This window comes from Cebus imitator, unplaced genomic scaffold (genome assembly GCF_001604975.1).
Source record: "Cebus imitator isolate Cc_AM_T3 unplaced genomic scaffold, Cebus_imitator-1.0 Scaffold60, whole genome shotgun sequence".
In the NCBI taxonomy this organism is placed as follows: domain Eukaryota; kingdom Metazoa; phylum Chordata; class Mammalia; order Primates; family Cebidae; genus Cebus; species Cebus imitator.
In genome coordinates this window covers 668,836-684,477 of record NW_016107375.1, presented here as the reverse complement: position 1 = coordinate 684,477, position 15,642 = coordinate 668,836, and the positions used below count along the sequence as shown (strand labels likewise).

General features: G+C 35.0%; 1 protein-coding gene across 3 annotated transcripts in view; it reads left to right on the top strand.

The window, feature by feature from the left end:
* Window positions 1–636: 636 nt before the first annotated feature.
* Window positions 637–15,642, top strand: part of SMAD4 (SMAD family member 4) — a 34,307-nt gene continuing 19,301 nt past the window's right edge. Inside the window, exons 1-6 of one of the 3 annotated variants that reach the window (XR_005200434.1) lie at window positions 641–1,060; window positions 1,476–1,505; window positions 6,633–6,845; window positions 9,740–9,859; window positions 9,956–10,072; window positions 11,487–11,537. Coding sequence is in view for 2 of the 3 variants with exons in the window: in XM_017529568.2 (XP_017385057.1) it covers window positions 6,644–6,845; window positions 9,740–9,859; window positions 9,956–10,072; window positions 11,487–11,537 (490 nt within the window). In the remaining variant the exon portion in view is untranslated. Of the gene's footprint in view, window positions 1,061–1,475; window positions 1,506–6,632; window positions 6,846–9,739; window positions 9,860–9,955; window positions 10,073–11,486; window positions 11,538–15,642 lie in introns of all 3 variants that reach the window. The other 2 variants (XM_017529568.2, XM_017529570.2) reach the window with 2 other exon arrangements.

The following is a 15,642-nucleotide window of genomic DNA, read 5'->3' as shown; positions in this document are numbered from 1 at the left end:
GGGGTTTCACCATGTTGGTCAGGCTGGTCTCAAACTCCTGACCTCAGGTGATCCACCCACCTTGGCCTCCCAAAGTGCTGGGATTACAGGTGTGAGCCACTGTGCCCGGCCATGTTTTCTTTTTTGATATTGTATGTACATTTAAACAACTGGATTATACTTAGTCCTTTTATAATTTAGAAATCTGGTATGTTTCACTGATATCAGATGTTTCGTTGGTCACGTTTTTCATGTAGAACTTCATAATACGTCTCCCTTGGTTAAGTAAATCTCATAGAAATTTTATGTCTTAGATTTTAAAGTTTTATTTCTAGACTTTATGTAGTTTCTACAACAAAGTCTTTTTGCATATTTATTTATTTATTTCATTTTATTTCTTTGAGACATGGTCTCAGCCTTGCCCATGCTGGAGTGCAGTGGTGCGAACATGGCTCACTGCAGCCTAGATCTGCTGGGCTTATTCAATTCTCCTGCCTTAGCCTCCTGAGTAGCTAGGACTACAGGCACACACCACCATGCCTGGTTAATTTTTTATTTTTTGTGGAGACAAGGTCTTGCCATGTTGTCCAGGCTGGTCTTGAATTCCTAGGTTCAAGAGATCCTCCCTTGGCCTCCCAAAGTGACAGGATTACAGGTGTGAGCGACCACGCCCACCCACTTTTTGCATTTTTAAAACCTGAGCACAGGCCTTGAAATTATACCAACGTTTAAATTCTAGGTGTGATGTGTGACATGGCCAAGGTAGTTACTTTGAATTTTAGTGTTCTCATTTATGAAATGGGAATTGTAATACTGACTTGGTAGGATTGTGAGGATTAAATCAGAATATATGTATAGTGTCTTGCATAATGTGACACATGAATAAATGGTCGTTTATTTTTCCAGGTGGCTGGCCGGAAAGGATTTCCTCATGTGATCTATGCCCGTCTCTGGAGGTGGCCTGATCTTCACAAAAATGAACTAAAGCATGTTAAATATTGTCAGTATGCGTTTGACTTAAAATGTGATAGTGTCTGTGTGAATCCATATCACTATGAACGAGTTGTATCACCTGGAATTGGTAAGTAGACTTTGCTTTTATCCTTAGAAACATAAAGGAAAAATGATCTCAGTAGTGTTTTAATTTTTGTAAGTTAAATTAAATTTGGAAGATAGCCCAGGACTTTAAATATTTTTAATATAAATATTTAAATTTGAATTCAGGAACAAACTTATATTTTGACTACTAAAACCAAGTATTATGTTGACATTTTGCCCATTTAAAACATTGTTTTTAAGAAATAAGATGGAAAACATTATAAGTTTGAATACTTAGTATATGTGTTGTTAGATAGCGTTTATGCTACTTCTGAATTGAAATGGTTCATGAACTTTTGTAATCTCTGGCTTAAATTTACATTCTCTGTTTTTAAATGGAAAATATTTTCATTGTAATGATTGATGTTTTATTTTTTTCCCCTCTTTAAACAATTAAGATCTCTCAGGATTAACACTGCAGAGTAATGGTAGGTAATCTGTTTCTAATTACATTCTCTTTCTTGTGTTTTATCCTCTCTGTTTTTTTGTTGACCTCGAATTAATTAATTTGTGTGGGTGGCAGTAACCTTAATAAGAAAATAACTTATACTGCTTTGGAAATTTAGATGGGGGGGGTGTGTCAGCGTTTAAAACTGGATTTAAATTGGCTATTTACTCTTTGTATTTGAACTGCAATTTATGAATTAAAGTACTCTAAAAAATATGATAGGGGAATGAACCAAAAACAAATACAAAGACTGTTTTTCAAGTTAAGCACTGTTTTTGAAGAAAATCTCACAGAGCCAGTTTAAATGGATGGTAAGTACCCAGAATGTTTGGTAATTTGGAATCATGTATAACATATCCAGTAAAAATACCAGTATTCTAATGTTTCTTCATTTCAGTCTAATTTATTTTTATATAATGTTGAGAATGGTTTAAAATTGTACTCAGATTTGTGTTTTTTCAGTCTTGTTACATTTTGAGTAAATAAATCAAGGCTACTTTAAAAGCATATGCCCATCACAGCTTACCTTATTGAAAAAGTGTTTTAAGGTGAGAAAATGAAACACCAATGGGGGTGTATGTTTTTGTTTTTTAGTGTAATATTTGAGAATGGAGTTTTATTAAATCTTTAGCTCTGTTACTTAGAACTTACTAAAATTTCTGTAAGAACTAATTAATTTGCAGAGAAACTCTTATAAAGAACCACTGTGAGCCAGGTGCAGTGGTTCATGTCTGTAAATCCAGAACTTTGGGAGCCTGAGGCAGGTGGATCATGTGAGGTCAGGAGTTCGAGACCAGCCTGGCCAACATGGTGAAACCCTGTCGCTACTAAAAATATAAAAAATTAGCCAGGTGGGTGCCTGTAATCCCAGCTACTCAGGATACTGAGGCAAGCGAATCACTTGAACCCAGGAGGTGGAGGTTGTAGTGAGCTGAGATCATGCCATTGCCTGGGCAACAAGAGCAAAACTCCATCTCAAAGAAAAGGAACCACTGTCATCTTAGAAAGGTGTGCTGTTGTTCCGGAGGGAAATGAGTAGTAACTTGGGACCTTTTTTGTTTGCACAATTTTAGAGATGGGTTAGAAATACTAGGTGACCTTAACCAAAATTTAGTAAGAGTTTGCAAGTCTTCTTGTTTTTATTTTCCACCTTTCTCCCATATCACTAATGGAGGAAGGAAGACTTAGTGCCTTGTGGTGCTTGTTAGTGATTAGTAGGTTTCTGAGAAGTGTAGGTTTATTATTAGGAGCTGTTGTGGTGGTCTGGGAAGGGTTCCTTTAAGATTGATTAAAGCTCTGCCTCTTTGCCATGCAGACATTGATACCATATAACTTCTTTTTTTTTGAAAGTAAACACACTTCATATCTTCATTTTCCATCCATGTTTTTGGAGAATTAAAACATTTGGCTCAGTAGGTATTCAAGGTAGGGAGACTGCAATGATAAGTGTATCTGAATCTCTCTGTGGGGCTGTTTGTGAGGGGGTTCAAATTCTGAATGCTTATCACACACCTCCCCATCCTAAAATTATTGATGCACTGTTATCAATGGGATTGTATGGGTTGATAGCCTTTCTTTAATGACTCTAGAGCTGTATTCAGCCTTGTAGATCCCCCTAGCGGTGGTTTTGTAAAGGGTGTCTTCAGTGCCGTATTTCCTCAGAAAACAAGGGGTATTTCTCACAGCTCCTTCTAGATTTGGACAAAGGAATAATATAAGACCAGGTAACTAAAAAGTTAAGAAAATGGGACATTTCCTTCATTTTTGAGTTAAAGTCTTGTGGTAATCATTTACACACTGCCTTTTATCTTTCATGAAACTTTCTATGACCAAGTTGACCTATGTATTCATTTTAACAAATATTTAATGAGCACGTACTGCTTGGTAGTAGGTTCCAGGGATGCTAAGATAATAAGGCATGTCTTGTCTACTTAAGTGAGCTTATAGTCTAGTGGAGGAGAGAAAAAAAATAGAGAGTGATAATACCATCAGACAGGTGCTGTGTCCTGCTTGCTGGTGATGATAAAGAATACAGATGTAGGGTGGGCCCAGTGGTTTCAGCTTCTTTGTCACCTATAGAGAGTATATTATTTGACCTTCTCAGAACTTTTTTGTTTTTTGAGACAGAGTTTTGCTCTTGTTGCCCAGGCTGGAATGCAGTGGCACAGTCTTGGCTCTCTGCAACCTCCACCTCCTGGGTTCAAGCAATTCTCCTGCCTCAGCCTCCCGAGTAGCTGGGATTACAGGTGCTCACCACCACACCCAGCTAAAATTTTTTTTGTATTTTTAGTAGAGTTGGGGTTTCACCATGTTGTCCAGGCTGGTCTTGAACTACTGACCTCAGGAGATCCACCCGCCTTGGCCTCCCAAGTTGCTGGGATTACAGGCATGTGCCACCATGCCCAGCCCTCTTAGAACAGTTTGTGATCGATATATATATATATATATGTATGATTACTCTAAGAATATGGTGAAATAACCATAGGTAACACTGAGTACTCATTTTGTGTCAGGTCAGATTGAGCTAAATGATTTCTGAGTATTGTGTTATCATTCTCATGATACTTCTACATGGGAGGTGGGATTATTTATACTTTAACAGATGAAGGGACTGCTACTTGGAGAGGTGAGGGAACTTGCCCAAGAATAGACGACTAGGAGAAGCTGGAGTAATGTTTGCTTGCTATTAGATATTTAAACAACGGAAAAATACTGCAAAAGACTGCAAACTCCATGACAGCAGGGATATTTGTTTTGTTTATGGGTCTATCCCAAGTACTAGAACAGTACCTGGAACATAGGTACTCAAGAAATATCTTTTCAATGAATGCATTTGTGAATAGCCCATAAAAGGAACTATTTAACAATTTGGTGTCTGTTCTTCTGGACTATAAAAAAGATATACTATATGTTTTTTTAATTTTATTTTTTTGAATAGGCAATATATGGTCCATAAATCAAAATACTATAAAAAGGTATACAGTGAAAAGAAGTGCTCCCACCCCTGCCCCCATTCCCCCCTACCTCAGGTAATCACTTTTATTAGTTTCTGGTGTTTCCTTCCAGGGTTTCTATATGCAAAAAATACATACCTCCTTTCTTACACAAAGCGCATACTGTGCATACTATTCTGGACCTTACTTTTTTGCTTACAGTATATGATTTTTTAAACATGCATATGATCATAGTGTACAATAGTGTTTTGTAACTTGTTTTTTTCTCTTGGCAAAAATATATTGCAGACTTTCTATCCTTGTTATTACCTTTAGTTTTACCTAAAAAACAGTTATTATAGAATATCTGGTTAAAGAGATCTGTATACCAGTAGAAGTTTCAAAGTTACATTTGGGAAGTTTAGCCAGCATATTTAAGGCAAGAAAAATTTATGAGTCATAACTATTTAAAAGCAAAATACAGTTGGTACTTAAAGATGTTATGATTGCTGATTAAGCTGAAGAGTCACCTGAAAAGCTGAAGCAGTGAGTATCAAGTTGACCAGTTGTATCCTCAAATCAGCTAGCAAAGCCAGTAGGTTGGTAAAAAGATCCCAGTCATTATAACAACAACAACAACAACCAAAAAAACCCTAAAATGTCCAGGAAGTAATTAGAGATGGCAGGATTTATATGAAGAAAATCATTGAATTTTGTTGAAGGTATAATACAAGGCTGGATAAATGTAGATGTACTGATTTTATGCCCCAAACATTTTTTTTCTTTTTACTATTTTTTATTATTTGGCCAATGTTAGTGATGAGTGATTGGGTTCAGATTTTTTTATTGATACATTTTGTTAAGCATTTAACAATACATTTTTATTGATACAATTTGTTAAGCACCCTTTTGATTATCTTTTTGTTTCCATTACATTTCTAAAGAGGAACTTTGGAATGGGATTTATGGGTCCTCAAAATATCATCTTCATGACTTTGGATGTATGAACTTTTAAGAGGTTTTTAAGAAACTTGCATAATGGATGATTATTATTGCTGTGAAATGTCTCAATTTAATAAAAAATAGCCATTGTAACTTAACTGATATTTACATGTAGTAGATTTGTTTTCAACGGTTGACATAGGGAAAGATAAGGCAAATGATAGGCTGGTTCTTAATGAAAAAAGGAGTGCCTTTTTGTGGTCTACTAATTGATTGCTTTGTGAAGAGAACCTACTGTTAGGTCAGTGGGTTGTTAAGTTCTGGAGTAGTGTTAGTTCAAAAGCAAAAAAGGATTGGTTGCTAAAGATAAAAAGCAAACCTTAAAATAATAACCTAAAAACAAATGGGAAGGTTCTGGGCAGAGAATTAACATTATTAATGCAATTCAGTTTCTGGGTTTTTTTTCCATACAATGGAGCAAATATTTCCTGGTTTGTTAATGGAAAGGTGTTATATCAGCTGGACTAGCTTTGCATGTAAAGGTGTAAGCACATAGGTGAAAGATATTGATTATTGAGTTTTCTCACAACATATATTTATTAAATATTCTTATTTGGGCTGGGTTTCTAGAGGGAAATTTCAGTTTGACTTTTCATTTAGAGTTTTACCTTTTGGTTCTAAATCTATAGGGGACATTTAATACACTTCATTTTTAAAGTGTATTAAAATATTGCTTAACAGTAATTCCAGGTCATGGAATTGGATATCTATCAGATCCCAGTCATATCTCCACAGTGTGAAATTAGCAAAAAGACACAGTTAAGTACCCAATCTCGATTTAGACTGAATAATTGGTTTTCTCAGCTGGATACACATTTCTAGCCATTTGGTTTTTGCTTGCCTTATGTATTTAGGTGATTATTCTTCTAGGTTTATCAAAAAACTGAGGAATACCTTTTATGATTGTTGCTGGAGGCTGTTGGAACTTCATAGACTAGCTTCAAATTTGAGAGTCAGATTGATCAATAACATATATCTGATGCTATTATTGCTAAATAAGTGACTTTTGCTGGTAAAGTAGTATGTTTTAAAATAATATGAAAAAATTCTGAATTAAAGTTAGTTATTTACACTGTAATTGATTTTAGAGATTGTTATATTGCTAATAAGATTTTTTTTTTCTGGGAATAGAAACTTATAAAAATTTAAAATACGTTTAATTTTCTACATAGCTCCATCAAGTATGATGGTGAAGGATGAATATGTTCATGATTTTGAGGGACAGCCATCATTATCCACTGAAGGACATTCAATTCAAACCATCCAGCATCCACCAAGTAATCGTGCGTCAACAGAGACATACAGCACCCCAGCTCTGTTAGCCCCATCTGAGTCTAATGCTACCAGCACTGCCAACTTTCCCAACATTCCTGTGGCTTCCACAAGTGAGTTCTGGAACCCGATGTAGTCAGCAAGTTGAGTTGTCCTGTCACTTGGAGGGAAATGCCAATTAAGTAAACTTTAAAAGTAACTATGGTATCTTTCATAGGTCAACAGGCATTAAATAGATGTATACAATCACTTGGAATTTAAGTAATGGCTTTGATTATAATATTGATTTAAATTAATGATTTGATTATAATATTGATTTAAATTGATCTAATTTGCACTTTACTATTACATGTAGAAGTAGCATCTTCAGCTCTCAGATTTTGGAGAAATATTTAAATAGTTAACAAGTAGTTTTGATCCAAGATGTTTATGAAGGTCTGTGTTAATGGAACTGCAACCTTTCTTTTAATCCAGTATTCTTATTTTGCTTTATCTGGGAGAATATTACTTTATAATTGTCCAATTTTTTTCTTTGTGCAAAGGGATCTTGACAAATTTGTTATATATCCCTCAAAATAGACATTAAGTAATTTAGTCAATTTTGATGTAAAGCTAAATTCTATATCTCTTTTAAAAATATATGTATATATTTTAAAAAGAAGTCTGTTTCAGAAGGATCCTTATTTTCTGCTGTGTCATAGGAGGCAGAGGGTCTACTAGGTTCAGGTTTTTGGGGGCCTGATGATATGATCTGGTTCTGTTATTTTCATAGTAACCAAAGGTTTGATAGTTTGCTGCTTGGCAAATGAAGTAGCTTCCCCACCTGCCCCCCCAGTTAATCATAGAGCATTGTCTTGGCATGTGTATGGTGTTAGCTGCATGCGGTTGCTAAGGGAATTGCATGTAAACCCACATCAGAACAGATTTTTGACAGCTCTGGGCTAATACTGTGTTAGTTGCTACCAAAATAGAATAGTTACCATTATTCTGTTTGCTTTACTGTCAGATTAGATTCAACGTAGAAATTTTGATCTTTAGCTTAAATGGGGGCTGATTTCTGTAATTGTGAGTTTTCAGGTGAAGTATACCAAAATTTCACCTCTTTCATTCATTGTACCACCTTGAACCAGTAGGTTGTTGGTTTGCTATATAAGAGATGACCATCTCAGTATGGGCAGCATATTCTAAATGGGTCATGTAGGTTAAGCACTTACCCAGATCCTTAATCACCTGGTGCTTCTGCTACCTGTCTACTTTTTATTAACCAAATTAGGAATATGGTTGACAAACAGTGAGTAGTGATAGAAAATAAAAGAAGGTACATTTTAGCCACTTGAACGTAATTTTTACTAAAGTGACTTCATTTTGACTGTTTTGTTCCCTGAAGTTGAGTCCCATTCGAAGATTAGAAAAAGCGATATAAATGAAATGGAGCAAATTTTATCCTGGTATTTATTGGGTAGATTTAAATACTTGAATACTGTAAATACTGTAAGTTTTAGAACGTGTCAAAATGTTCCCTTAGATTTCAAAAAGTATATTGATAACATTAAATGAAAGAAAAGAAGTTGAACTAAAATAGAAGATTTGGAAGGCTGTTTTACATGAGCTGATTTAGTTGTATTAAATTGTTTAACCTTAATTTACATTCTTAGAATTGTATAAGGAACTATTCAGTTTGGATAACTACAGTGGGTCACTTTACAATTTATGTTCATTTGACACCTGAATATTTTAAGAATTTCCTTCTAAATACCTGTAAATTAAAATAACTTATCTTGTGTAGTTAGTGACAATTTTTGTAAGTTAGCTAAGAGTATGTAGCATGTAGAATTGTTAAAAACATGGACAAAACCGTAATTAACCTTTAAGGATAACTTGCAGAATCTGGGGGATGAGTAGGAAGGGAGGTTGCTAAGATGTCATCTTTACAAGTAAATAATTTGGGAGTGTTGAAATATTCTCTTTAGCTTTTGGTTTTGTAATTCTTAGCTTTAAGGAAATGTGACATGTAGAGAAAAGAAAAATATTTCTTTTCTTTGATACTTTGAGCAGTGGTGACATTTACTCTCTTCCATCAGATTATATTCCCATTTAGAAAAGAATGAGGTGATGCCAGTGAAAAAATAATTATAAATTTAGTGCTTTCCAAATGGGATAAGCAGTTGACTTAATTACCACTCTTTAAGAAATCAAGTTTTTTTTTACTTTAAAAAAGAAGCCTTAAAAATGTAGGACAGTAAGCAATATCATAGAATGGTTTTTGAATAGAATAGAAGCCAAGAGAGACTTGATTCTCTTGGTATATTACATAGAGAAAGGGCAACTAATTTTTTGTAAATCTAATATGGTGATGTTCTTGAAAAGAAATGATTCTTGGTTTATAAAAGCTCTTGAAAAAATTTCAAAGTATAGTGATAGTTTTTTGTTTTGTTTTGTTTTTAACCAATAAATGGTATATTGATTGGGCAGCAGAGCTAGATCTTTTTAACTTCCTCATCTTCACCATCACATCCTATTTAAAATAATTTCCTGCTCAGCTTTTCTCTGTCAAACCCTAGCATTCTCTCTACCAATACCATGCTGATAATGATTAACTTTTCAGTTTTCAACATTTTCTTGAGTCTGGATTTTTGGGGTCCTAATCAGAAAGGTCCAGAGAGAGCTGATAGAGTGGCCAGGGATGAACTGATTACTTCTGAAGAAGTTAAAATGATGGGCCAGACAGTGGTGTTTTGCTGGTATTTGAAATATGTTTGTGAAGAAATAAGCCACTAAAATTAGCGAGAAAATGACCTAAAATGGAATAATTTTGAGCTTCATCTAGTTAAGATTTGCCTTTATAGATGACTTTAGGTTTTTTACCTGAAAGGCCATGGGTGAGTTACACTTTTTGCCCATCTTTATAGTTGTGCATTATCAGATAAAATTGGTCCTTCATTTAGTATATGAAATCATAAGATGACATCTATGAATGTACCGTGTTAATGTCTTCTTGTTCCTCTAGGTCAGCCTGCCAGTATACTGGGGGGCAGCCATAGTGAAGGACTGTTGCAGATAGCATCAGGGCCTCAGCCAGGACAGCAGCAGAATGGATTTACTGGTCAGCCAGCTACTTACCATCATAGTATGTACATACTTTAAAAAAATCTTTTAAATAGTTGAGAAAAAAGTAGGCAGCCTTTATAAAAGCAAATTAACCCATGTGGGCCTTAATTTTTAGACAGCACTACCACCTGGACTGGAAGTAGGACTGCACCATACACACCTAATTTGCCTCACCACCAAAACGGCCATCTTCAGCACCACCCGCCTATGCCGCCCCATCCCGGACATTACTGTAAGCTCTTGTTTTTGTTGTAAGGGCTTTTTTTTTTTCTTTTTTTTTGGTAGGGCTTTGTTTTCTTTTCTTTTCTTTTCTTTTCTTTTTTTTTTTTTTTTTTTTTTTTTTTTTTTTTTTTTTTTTTTTTTTTTTTTTTTTCATTATAAATAGTGATTTTCAGTATTTTTTGTGAACAGTATTATTTTTCATAGTTACACCTTTTTAGAGGAGTAATGTTTGCTGAATACATTTATTTCTCTGTTGCTAATGTTTCATTAACATCACATTGATTTCCATTCATTTGTTTGTTTGCTTTGTATATGTTCTTAGATCTCATGTGTGTCTTGTATATCCACCCATAATGGATTGAAACCCTTCGAGCACTAAGTTCTCAAGGTTTCCCTTAGCATAATATTCATTGTACTTTGGATAATGTTGAATCTATCAATAACTCTGTGCCAGCATGATTGGGAGGAATACCCTACAGATAGCCTCTAGTTTCAGGTAGAATAGGAGAATTGTTCATATGGCTTAGTAAAATCAATCTCATTATAATATTAATAGTATCAAAGAAAACTTAGACAATATAGAAAAGGGTAAATAAGAAAAGCAAAATTACCCTGAATCCTGCTACTCAAAAATAGCCACTTCTAATATTTTGTCATTTTCCTTCCAGTCATATAAACAGGTATATGTCAGTTGACAGAGGGCACCTACTATATGTGTATTGTATATATCTTGCTTCTTTTCAGTTATGTTACTGTTTTTTCTATTTCTTAAGAGAACGTAATTTTTAATGGCTCCCTGGGCCATCATAGTGGTTAAGAGTGTTGGGTTTGGACCTTTAACTGGCTCTGTGACCATTGACAAGTTACTTCACCTCATTAAGCCTCAAGAGTAATATTACCTGTAGTAGTGTCTACCTCAAGGGGTGTTTGTAAGAAGTAAATGTAATAATTTATGTGAGGTGTTTAGCACTGTGTCTTAACACATAACAAGTTTTCAATTATGTTAGCTACAATTTTATTATATAACATCCTTAATTAACATAAGCACTTGTTTTTAGGATAGACCTCACAGTTTATTATTATACATTGCACTATAAATTGTACTGTATTGCACATTACATGAATAATTCATTTATATTCTGTATTAAATACTGGATGTAAAATTATGTGTAAATTGTGTAATAATAGCACTTGGCAGGTAGCACTAAAATGTTAGTTATTAAATAGCCACAAACTTATTAATAGTTCAATATGATTTGCTTATTGTAAAGTAATTTAAACTTTTAAGTTCTTAGACGTTGCATAAGCTTGTTTTAAACAACTCTTAACCTATAATAGTTATATTTGAGTAAGATTTACCAAAAGTTTTAGCATTAGACAACTTTTAATAAATAAAAATGGAATTTTTGTTGTCTTTTCTTTAGGGCCTGTTCACAATGAGCTTGCATTCCAGCCCCCCATTTCCAATCATCCTGGTAAGTGTATTTAAAAATTGATTCCCTATGTTTAGATTGATTTAGTAGTGATTGAAATGCACAAACACAGGCTTTAATATAATTGTAGAGTCACTTCTCAGATAAGTACAATATTCATTATGACATGAGTTAATCAAACAGAGGCTTTAATGACAATGCGTACTGCTATAAATGCATAACCTCAACTAGTTAATGCTATTTTCTAACCACCAGGAGATGTTGGGCCTAAACACCAGTTCTGCTGTGAAAAGAATGAATTAAGTCTATCAAGAGGCCAAAGGCAACTGCTGAATCAAAAACAGAGGTCCAAATGACTAGCTAAATGGCCCCGCCCCTATCCCCACCTATGGTTCTATCTAGGGTAGGTCTTTCTTCAGAGCCTTGACTACCCTCACTCCTGCAGACTATCTCCCACTGAGCTATACAAACACTGAGATCCCTAAGTTGCTAGGAGCTACTAATGACTCTCAAGGGTGCTGCCAGCAAAAAAATTCTCATTCTTCACACTCTAGATTTTCCTTCTTATCACAATATATTCATTAACATGAATCAAGATTCTGATAATGGTAATTCCATTTATATAATTAAAAAAACAAGTAAAGCCAGATTATTAAACTACACTGTTTAGGAATATATTCATCAGTTTAAAGAGCAAAAAAGGGCTGGGCACAATGGCTTACACCTGTAATCCAGCATTTCGGGAGGCCGAGCGGGGCAGATCACTTGAGGCCAAGAGTTTGAGACCAGCCTGGACAACATGATGAAACCCCATCTCTACTAAAATTACAAAAATTAGCTAGGTGTGGTGGCAGGTGCCTATAATCCCAGCTATTCGGGAGGCTGAGGCAGGAGAATTGTTTGAACCTGGAGGTGGAGGTTGCAGTGAGCTGAATTGCACCACTGCACTCTGCTTGGGCGGCAGAACGAGAGTCCATCTCAAAAAGATATATATATATAAATAAAAATTTAAAAATAAAAAAAAGTGAATCCATAAAAAGCAGGACAGTGGCTACCTCTGGGGAGAAGGGAAGAGAAGGTCTTAACAGAGACAAAATTCATGGGGTAGGAGGGTTTCTGGGATGCTGTAATGTTTTAGTTCTCAATCTGGGTAGTGGTTACATGAGTATTAGTTTTAGTGAAGTTAGACTTTATACTTACTTGTGTTATGTACTTTCCTGTATATTACATTTCTCAAAGTGTTTATGAAAAGGCTAGACCCCTTGACCTACAAAAATGTTTAAAATCACAATATACAATAAAACACAGAAAATCCGTTAAAGAAGATAATAAATATTTATTATCACATATATATTGTTAAAAGAATGCTTCTGCCCCACTAGCCTCACTTTTTTCCTAACTAGAACAAATATTTGCCTCTTAAATCAGCAAAAAGTTTATTAAACTATCACATCTACTGCTAGTGAGCATCGTAAAACTGGTTCTCATACTCTGATGCCACTGTAATGTGGCCTTTTGATCTAGAAATTCTGTAAATCTCTTAAACTAAAATATGAGAAAAGTTACAAACACCGAGGTACTCCCTTCTGTTTTTTTAAACAGCTAGAAGAAAAATTGAAACCAACATAAATAATAACAGAACATTATTTACATGAAGAAAATTATTAACAGAACAGTTATTAAGAATTGTATGTTACCCTTTAATCATTATGGACACTGTGTTTATATTTTTAGAAAATATACTAAGGAATATATACTAAGATACTTACATATAAAACTATTATATGGGATTTGCTTCAAAACAATATAGAATGAAGAAAGAATGTGAGAGTATGAATACAAAAATTAGCTAAGCGTGGTGGTGGCCACCTATAATCCCAGCTACTCGGGAGGCCAGGAGGCGGAGGCTGCAGTGAGCCAAGATTGCACCACTGCACTCCAGCCCGGGTGACAAGAGGAAGACTGCCTCAAAAAAAAAAAAAAAAAAAAAAAAAAAAAAAAAAAAAAAAAAAAAAAAAAAAAAAAAAAAAAAAAAAAAAGAGTGTGAGTGAAACAAGATTGGTCATTAGTTGATAATGGCTGAAACTGAGGAATGAGTACAATGGGGGAACTTCCTGTACCATTCTGGTATGCTTAAAATTCTTTAAGCTTGACTTATAGACAGTGGAGTATTATTCAGCCATGAAAAATAATGAGATTTAGTCACTTGTGACAACGTGAATGGAACTGGAGTTATTATATTAAGTGAAATAAGCCAGGCAGAGAAAGACAAACATCACATGTTCTTATTTGTGGGATCTAAACATCAAAACAATTGAACCCATGGAGACAGAGAGTATTACCAGAGGCTGGGAAAGGTAGTAGTGAGTTTGGGAAGGCGTGGATGGTTAATGGTACAAAAAGTAGTTAGGATGAATAAGGTCTAGTATTTTAGAGCACAACAGGGTGACTGTAGTCAATAATTTAACTGTCCTTTTTAAAATAACAGAGTATAATTAGATTATAACACAAAAGATAAATGCTTGAGGGGATGTGTACCCCATGTTCCAAGATGTGATTATCATGTATTATATGCCTGTATCAAAACAGCTCATGTGCTCCATAAATATATACACTTCCTATGTACCCACAAAGATTAAAAATAAAATCACTTAAAAATACATTTTTTAAATTCGTCAAGCTTGATGTGGTGGCTTATGTCTGTAATCCCAGCACTTTGGGAGGCTGAGGCAGGAGGATCACTTGAGCCTAGGAGTTTGAAACCAGCCTGGGCAACTTAGTGGGATCTCTTGACCTTGTGATCTGCCCGCCTCAGACTCCCAAAGTGCTAGGATTACAGGTGAGATCCACTGCGCCCAGCCCTCATTTTTTTTTTAACCTAGCGTTATAAATATTTGTTTATAACAAAATTTATTATTTGGACTGATTGTGTAAAGACTACTTCTAAGTGCCGTTACTGTTCTTTTTTTTTTTTTTTTTTTTGGGCGCCAAAACATTGGGTAATTGTTATCTTGTCTTAGATGATCTCTGTAGTTTTGGTTTAACCAGCATCCCTATCAGTTGTTTGCTGAAGCTTCTTGTCCATAGCGTAATATAGTAAAAACTTTATATAGTAAAACTTTTTATAGTAAAAACTTTCTATAGTAAAAACTTTAGTTTATATATAAACTAAAGATGTGTCCATCTGTAGTCCCAGCTACATGGGAGGCTGAGATGGGAGGATCACCTGAGTCTGGGAGATCAGGGCTGCAGTGAGCCATAATGCCAATGCACTCCAGCCCAGGCCACAGAGTGAGACCCTGTCTCAAAAATTTAAAAAAAAAAAAATATATATATATATATATATATATGTATTTTTTAAAATTTTTTTGAGATATTTTTGAGATATATTTTTATATTTTAAAAATATAAAAATATATGTTTTGAAAAAAATTTTTCAGGCAGGGTCTCGCTCTGTGGCTTGGGCTGGAGTGCAGTGGCATTATGGCTCACTGCAGCCCTGACTTCCCAGTCTTAGGTGATCCTCCCATCTCAGCCTCCTGTGTAGCTGGGACTACAGATGGACACAACTACACCCAGCCAATTTTTCTATTTTTCATAGAGACAAGGTCTCACCATGTTGCCCAGGTTGGTCTTGAACTCCTGGGCTCATGTGATCTGCCCATTTCGGCCTCCCAAAGTGCTGGGATTACAGGCATGAGCCACCATGCCCGGCTGAAAATAATTTCATAAATACTTCAAAACTGGCTTTTTAAGAAGACACTCAGTGAAGATACTTAGTGTATCACTGGTTTTTATGTTCTAACCATAATAAAATATATTTAAACAAATATTTTGTGACAAATTCATTAGAGTGACATGGCAAAACATTTGGGTTTTTAAGTTTTTGAATTACTCAATCTTCCTGTGATCTGCTTTATTAACTCTTCATTGGAAAGTACTTTATTGCTTGGCAGCATTTTGAAAAGCAGTTAGGGTACATAGCTTTTACAAGTTTTCTTTTCTTTTCTTTTTTCTTTTCTTTTCTTTATTTTCTTTTTTTGAGACGGAGTTTCGCTCTTGTTACCCAGGCTGGAGTGCAATGGCGCGATCTCGGCTCACCGCAACCTCCGCCTCCTGGGTTCATGCAATTCTCCTGCCTCAGCCT